This window comes from Micropterus dolomieu, unplaced genomic scaffold (assembly GCF_021292245.1).
Source record: "Micropterus dolomieu isolate WLL.071019.BEF.003 ecotype Adirondacks unplaced genomic scaffold, ASM2129224v1 contig_14909, whole genome shotgun sequence".
Lineage (NCBI taxonomy): Eukaryota > Metazoa > Chordata > Actinopteri > Centrarchiformes > Centrarchidae > Micropterus > Micropterus dolomieu.
This window is the reverse complement of record NW_025743895.1, coordinates 8,226-15,705: the sequence shown is the minus strand read 5'-3', so window position 1 is coordinate 15,705 and position 7,480 is coordinate 8,226. Positions and strand designations below refer to the sequence as shown.

Sequence of the window (7,480 nt, the reverse complement as noted above, 5' to 3'; positions counted from 1 at the left end):
ATCAAAGCTAAAAAGCGGATCTACCCCATAATAATATTCATATCGATGGCTGTCACCTCTCTGTGAGAGCCATCTGTTTTGTGTTCTCACGCAAGTCCATCCTGTTTCACTAACTCTAGCGTTTGCTCTTCGTAACATTTAGTTCCTCATAATAGCACTGCATCACATAGACTAAAGTACCCTATATTACAATGATAAAGATAAAACATCAATGCTCTACTTTCACAGTTTTATCCTGCGACACCTGTTAGTCTGACATTATGGCCTATGCAGAGATAGATGTCAGTGAATATACATCCGCATTTGCGCGTTCATGTCAAACCGACAGCTGTCTGGCTGTGATCCCATCCTATTCTCCCCCACCAGCACAGTCACACATTGGGATTAACTGTTGTTTATGCACTGTTTTATTAAGTCTATACATCAGAACCGGTGTCGGCGTGTGCGAGCACTGATGGCACGGCATGGGAGGCCGATGGCCGACCCAATGCGTAAGTCGGGAAACTGGGTGGGAGGCCCCACAGCTGTACAGACGCAGGCGGGGTCACAACAGCAACCGCAACAGCTGCGCACAAGGCAGGGCCATGTAAGCAGCGCCCGCCCCCCCCACACCGTCCTGTGGGAGAGGGCGCACCGCACACTCAACCAGAATCACTCAACCAAAACACTCAGTACTGAGTGAGTCAGAGAGAAAAGGGAGACATCCCGCAGGTAGAAACGGACGAAAGAACATGGGGACGACCAGGAGGCCGCTGTGCAGATGTCGTCCACTGTCATCTCACCGAGGAGGAGGAGACACCTCTCGTGGAGTGCGTTCTGATAACTGATGCCTCTGATAACATCTGCGTCATCCGCACCCCCGATATATGCGAGAGCACGCCTGGGGGGGGTTTGCAGGAGCGTGCAAAGCTGCCCTTAATTTACTACTATTTGTTTCTGTATTTATTTCTTAATCTGTCACTGTAAGAGAATGGATGGTGTTTGAAGCAATCAGAAAAACGTCTGGCTTTGTGAATCAACATAGTCAAGACAAGCAATCCACATATCTACACCAACACTCAGAAAGTCCTTGTGTTATCACTCACACTGCCACTGAGTAGTGCTGCATGCAAGAGGGAATTTTCATGTCTCAAAATAATCAAAAGCAAATACAGATCCTGCCTGTTAGACACACGCCTCTCATCTCTGATGCACATTCATTTGTCTAAGATGACAACAGAGACTTTGACCCAAAGCAGCTGTTGACTTGTGGATGCAAACGGTAGGCTTAACCAGGGTGAAAGAAGCAGGCCTACATCCTCATCTACCATGTTCGAGAGAAAAGAAGATAGTGAGGAAAGCAGTCAGGAGGAAAATGATGACAGCTTGTAGGATAAGTGCACAGTGTAAGTGTGAGTACCAAGCAGCATCTCCAGGTGCTCCCTTGAGAACCAGATCAAAAAAGTTATGTGCACCGCTGGTTATATACATGTTATTTTTATTGAATATTTTGATTCCCCAAGTTGGTGATTTCACTTAATTCCCAGCATAGTGCCACCCAGCATCAACCTGAGCAGAGATCACGTGTGTGTGTGTGTGTGTGTGTGTGTGCGTGTGCGTGTGTGTGTGTGTGTGTGTGTGTGTTGACACTACTTACCTACTTGAAACCTTGGCAAAACGAGTCCCAGACCTACCTTTATGCATAAAGATAAGAATATTATTGATATTCTTGTCTGACTCTTTGTAAGAGACATCTCCACAGTAAATACATTGTTTGTAGCAGTGTTCTTTTAGTTGTTGGTTTTTAGTTACACTTACCTACAGTATTTCTTTGATAAAGACAAAAAGACTGCTTTTTCTGATAGGTTAATGATGCTATAGGAATGGAATGGCCATGGATCTATTTCACCACTCTCATCCTGGTTGGCTCCTTCTTCGTGCTTAACCTGGTTCTGGGTGTGCTCAGTGGGTAGGAACACGCATCCATTCATTTCTTTTACACAATCATGATTTACCCTTTGCTCTGGACATTTCTCCCTGCCATCTTTGTGTCTGTTCTTCACATTATTTCTCACTTTGTTCTCTGTCTGTCTTGGTTTTCTTGTTTCCCACTAGTGAGTTCACAAAAGAGCGGGAGAAGGCCAAGTCCCGTGGAGAGTTTCAGAAGCTGAGGGAGACTCAGCAGCTGGATGAAGACCTCAAGGGCTATATGGAGTGGATCACTCAGGCTGAGGTTATGGACAATGACCAAGAGGGACAGGGTAAGACCACGACACAGAACAGAATATTCGGGGAATAGAATTAGAATGTACAGGACTGTGCCAGTCTGGCACACCTGTCAAAACTCCTATTCATGGTTTTCACGTGACGTCACATTCCATGAAAAACGCTCATTTGGAGGTAAAAAAATACGTTATTTTCTGCTGCCTGCCAACCAGGAAGCAAGTGATTATATACTATGAGTTTTTTACTTTTGCATTGCCAAAATGCTGGATGGTAGTTGTACTTTCTGATGCACAAATCGAGGAAGAGACAAGCCTGAGCTGTGTTAGGTGAGGGATTCCCCACAATGTAAACGTAAACATTACCGCAGTCGAGCGGTGGCATGGACCTGCCGCTTTTTAACGATAGAAATGCGGCAGCGGATGCTGTAACATGGATCGGAATGTAAATGTAAATGCTCCGTACTTGTATAGCGCCTTTCTAGTCTTTTCGACCACTCAAAGCGCTTTTACACTACATCTGCATTCACCAGTCACACACATTCATACACTGAGCCTAAGTGCTCAAACAGAAACTAACATTCACACTCACTCATACACTGCCGGAATAGCCGCCAGGGGCATTTCGGGGTTCAGTATCTTGCCCAAGGACACTTCGACACGCAACCAGGGGGAGCCAGGGATTGAACCGCCGACCTTCCGATTAACGGCCAACCCGCTCTACCTCCTGAGCCACAGCCGCCCCGGAAGTGCCCAACACTTGCAGTTTGTGTTCATATCTTTCTTTTTTCTTCTTTTAAGTTGAGAGGTATGTGCACTGATTTCTAACATTAACTATCAAACTGTATGACACGTGTGTGTGTGTGTGTGTTTTCATCAGGCCTGCTCACTGCGGAAAATGGAGGATCAGAGACCGGAAGTGTCAGCAAAATGGACACAATGCAGCTGATCATCTATTACTAGTCAGTAGTGCACATGTCATCTTTACAGTATGGCTAACCCTAACCCTAACCCTGTGGAATGGAAGGTTCAGTCATGAATTGCATAGAATGACATCATATTTCAGAATCAGAATCAGCTTTATTTGTCAGGTATGTGTACACATACGAGGAATTTGACTCTGGATTGTTCACTGCTCACGATGTGCTTACTCATACAAAAATACAATGATAAAATCATACACAGGCTGCAGTATAGAGAACACATATATACACTCTATAAACAAAAACAATATAGACAGTGCATAGTGCAAAGGATGAAAGAGTAAATTATTATTATCATTATTATTATTATTATTATTACTATTATTATTATTATGTACATGTTGGAGGTGGATGAGATATACAGGTACACATACACATACATGCATACACAGTGTGATGGAGCACAGTGCAAAGGATGTTGGAAAAAAATTGCACTGCACTCCCCTTCCTGGGGTCTTTCTGCCACCTCCTTTCCTCCTTTCTTCAGGTGTCAGGAATTACCTATACCATTTAATGTTCAGAGATGTATTCTACCCAGGAAATCTCTATTTAAAGCTGGGGTAGGCAACACTGGAGAAAATAGCAAGACAGCTAGGGTTCTTCTCAAGTCTCTTATTTGTCGTTTCCTCGCTCCTCGATCCTCACTTGAACTGGAAGTTGTTCCACTCCGCCATCTTGCAGGTTGTCCCAAAGCTCTTATTTGCTCTGAGGAGCTATGAGCGAGAATACACTAGTGCATCCTATGCGGAAGTCTTTTAATGACCCATTTATGCCTATTTATTGGGTAGCCGTTAATGATTGGACGTTGCAGCTGATTGGAATGATCTGATACATCAGGACAGATTAAAATCAAGTGTATCGCTGAAAAGTCTTATATTTGAGTTGTTTTATGATTCACTGTCTTGTTAAAATCTGTGTTCATTGTAGGTCTGAACAACAAAAGCCCCACACATAACTTTATTTATTTATTTATTAGAAAGATCTTTCTTGTATTTCTCCCATCAACTTTTATTATGGAGACAACAATCATTTCTGTGTTTAGTCCAAATAGACGACGATAAAACATAGTACACGTAAGGAGTGGGGCACTAAACTGCTCCAAAGTATCTAATGAAGAGAGCAAAGCATCTGATGAAAGCAGCCGGCAGCTCCGCGAGTAAAATCTGCTGATGAAAGTATGAATGAAAGCTGCTGCACTAAAAAAAGCGTCGGGATTGATATGATGGAACGCAGTGATCGATCGGTGACAAGTGATGTGACCTGCAAATAAAATGTATGCAGTAGTGTTAAAGGATATCAGAGGAGGAAATAAATGGAAAGCCTAAAACTGAGTGTCAACTTTGACACAAGTTACATCATTTCAATTTCCCTGAAACATTTAGCCTAATAAATCCAAAGACACCATGATCATATTCTGGGTTATTCAAATGAATTCACATCAGAATCAATAAATATAAATGCAGATAATATCAGCATTGTGCCAGTAGAAATGATCCTTTGCCTCTGAGCAGGACATACAGAAACCTGTAATTATTCATGTGCAGGTGTTTGTTAAACAGGTAACAGAGAATCATGCTGCTCTGCACTAAGAACTGGGAGACTTTATTAGTACCAATACAGTGCACATGTATATAGACACAAACTCCAATAAAGTCTCTACAGCTGTTAGAGCCGACTGATCCAGCTGTGATCAGCTGCCGCCGTCATCATAAACAGACGTCGCTTTATGTGATGCTTCGGAGGAAAGGACGTCTCATGTCACTAGAAACATATTTCCTCAACATATTTTCCTTGCATCTCTCCATGCATCCCCGGTGGGCAAGACTAAGACGCAAGGAAAGACGCAAGTGAGGGAAAGGTGGATGCAATTAAGAGACTTGAAAAGCACCCCTAGATTTTGAAAGTACCCCACTCCCTCCCTTCAGGCCTCTATACAAAGCCCCTCCCCCAAAACACATGTTCATGTGCAGTGAGCGCACAGGTAGAATGCACACAGGTTAGGCAGGTAGACAGTCAGGAAGGCCAGCCAGTCATTTCATTTGAAATCAGAATGAAATGATTTGCCATGCCTAAGCGACAGCTATAGAAACTGGATTTTTTTTATGTTTAAGTCAGAGCATTTAATTATTGATTGCTGTTGGGATGTTAAGAGAATTTTAACAAATAGAAGAAAGATGCTTCTAAAATAAATCGCCTACCCCAGCTTTCTCTAAAGACGGAAAGGATTGTACAGGTTAGGTTAAAATCAAGGGCAACTGGACTGAAGAAACTTGAAGACGTTTTGGCTCTCACCCGAGAGGCTTCCTCAGTTCTGACTGACTGGCACTGAGTCCCAGCTATTTGACCTCTGTGGGGTCATTATCAAGGTGATGGATACCGTTGGTTCGTTAATGCCCCTGGCTGTGGTAACAGTCGTTATGGTTGTTGGAGTCACCTGAGGCAAGAAGTCTGAACAACAGGCATTGGCATTGTCACATGAGGCCAAATGTAATTGTTTGTTCTGTCTCCTGGGAAGAGTACAGCATTGTAGGTGGAGGATAAGTGGTGTTTCAGCCTTCCTCCTCTGTTGAGTGAAGGTCTTGCACTCTTTCACTCCTTTCAAACCATCTATCCTCCCTATCCAGAATATGAACATTGTTGTCATTGAGTTTCCTTTATCTTTCAAATGCAGGTAAACTGCTGAGTTGTCCCTTCTGTGTTGAGCCATGCGTGTGGGTAGAGGTTGTTTTGTTTCTCTGATATACTGTGCAGGCCTGTGCATTCCTCACTGCATTGGACCGCATACACTAGATTGCTTTTCTTGTGTTTGGGTGTGCAGTCTTTAGGGTGGGCCAGTATCTGTCTTAGCGTGTTCTTGGGTTTAAAAAACACAGGAATGTTTTGTTTGTTATACTCCAGAAATATACTGAATCATGATGTTGTTGCATTTCCTCTTCTTTTCTTCATCCCCCATAGTGTTGGTGTTCTTCCTAGATCCTGAGGCAGTTTTCACAAAGGTCCAGTCTGGGTATCCACAAACTTTAAGTGCCTCCTTCATGTGTTTATGCTCCTTCTCTTGGGCCCGAGCACTTGTTGGTATGTTATTAGCTTGGTGGTGCAGGGTCAAGGCCAACATCTTCAGTCCAGTCTGGTTACCCTTGATTTTAACCCTCCTTGAATAAAGGATTGTATGTTTTCATTAATCAGCTTCCTTTAAGCAGGATTAGTACTTCAGAGTTTCTTGACTCATCGTTTCTCTTAAGTCAACTTGTCTTTCTTCTTCTGTGCAGTAAACTGGCTCGAAAGTGGAATCGCTGGTTACGCCGTAAATGCAGAGCATATGTGAAGTCCAGACTATTCTACTGGTGGGTGATCATGCTTGTCCTCTCTAATACACTGGCCATCGCAACGGAACACCACAAGCAGTCTCAGAGACTGACCAACTGGCAAGGTCAGAGCATTACACACATGCATTTCATATTGTACATTTAAAATGCATGATCAATGTTTAAAGTGGTCAAATTTTATTCATTTTCAGGTTAATAATTTTATTTAGGGGTTGTAACAGAATAGGTTTAAGATAAGATATACTTTATTGTCCCCGAAGGGAAATTTGTTTTGGACTCGTTCTGCAGCTTAAATACAAGCACAAAATACAGAAATAAAGCATCTCTCAACACATATTCTCATGCAACACAACACATGCTATCATATACATTAGACAGTTACCTATATAGTAGCACATTGACTCCTTCTTCCAATGCCAGTTTTGATTGAACAACCCTGTCGGCTGCATTCCCCGCAATGTAGCACAACCCCTGCACAATGAGATATTGCACACCCCTAATAGCTTATTTATTGCACAAATAACATATTGCACAATCCCAATAGCCTACATATTGCACAAATGACACATCTCACATAACCTGTGCAATACATGATGACATATTGAACAATCACAATAGCCTAGATATTGCACCACTAATATATTGCATAACCCCGATAGCCTACTATTGCACAATGACATAGTGCACAACACAGCCAGCCTACATGTTAGTGTTGATCAGCTTAATGGACTTAGGCAAAAATGAGTGTTTATATCGGTTCAGCCTGCTTTTAGGAACACTAAATCTTCTACCAGAGGGTAAAAGCTGAAATTCTGGGTGAAGTATGTGGGTCGGATTGCCTGTCCGAACCGACTGCTCATAAATTGTCTGGAGGGGCAGATGGTTTTTGACTCCCATAATCTTGATCGATCTGTGATTTGGACTGTACTGTCAGGTTACCATACCAGGCTGTGATACCGTATCTTAGAAT

At 42.8% G+C, this 7,480-nt stretch overlaps 1 protein-coding gene across 1 annotated transcript; it reads left to right on the top strand.

Annotated features, from left to right (window-relative positions):
- Positions 1–1,862: 1,862 nt before the first annotated feature.
- Positions 1,863–6,666, top strand: LOC123967045 (dihydropyridine-sensitive L-type skeletal muscle calcium channel subunit alpha-1-like). The gene is made up of 4 exons (XM_046043090.1): positions 1,863–1,948; positions 2,095–2,240; positions 3,082–3,163; positions 6,454–6,666. The coding sequence occupies exons 1-4, from the start codon at positions 1,863–1,865 to the stop codon at positions 6,653–6,655; spliced, it is 516 nt and encodes a 171-aa protein (XP_045899046.1). The 3' UTR covers positions 6,656–6,666.
- The last annotated feature ends 814 nt before the right edge of the window (positions 6,667–7,480 follow it).

Bases quoted from the DNA above. Each gene is read 5' to 3' on its own strand.
- LOC123967045 (XM_046043090.1), top strand. From the start codon at position 1,863: ATGGAATGGCCATGGATCTATTTCACCACTCTCATCCTGGTTGGCTCC. The intron at 1,949-2,094 runs GTAGGAACACGC...GTTTCCCACTAG, and splicing joins GTTCTGGGTGTGCTCAGTGG to TGAGTTCACAAAAGAGCGGG. The intron at 2,241-3,081 runs GTAAGACCACGA...TGTTTTCATCAG, and splicing joins CAATGACCAAGAGGGACAGG to GCCTGCTCACTGCGGAAAAT.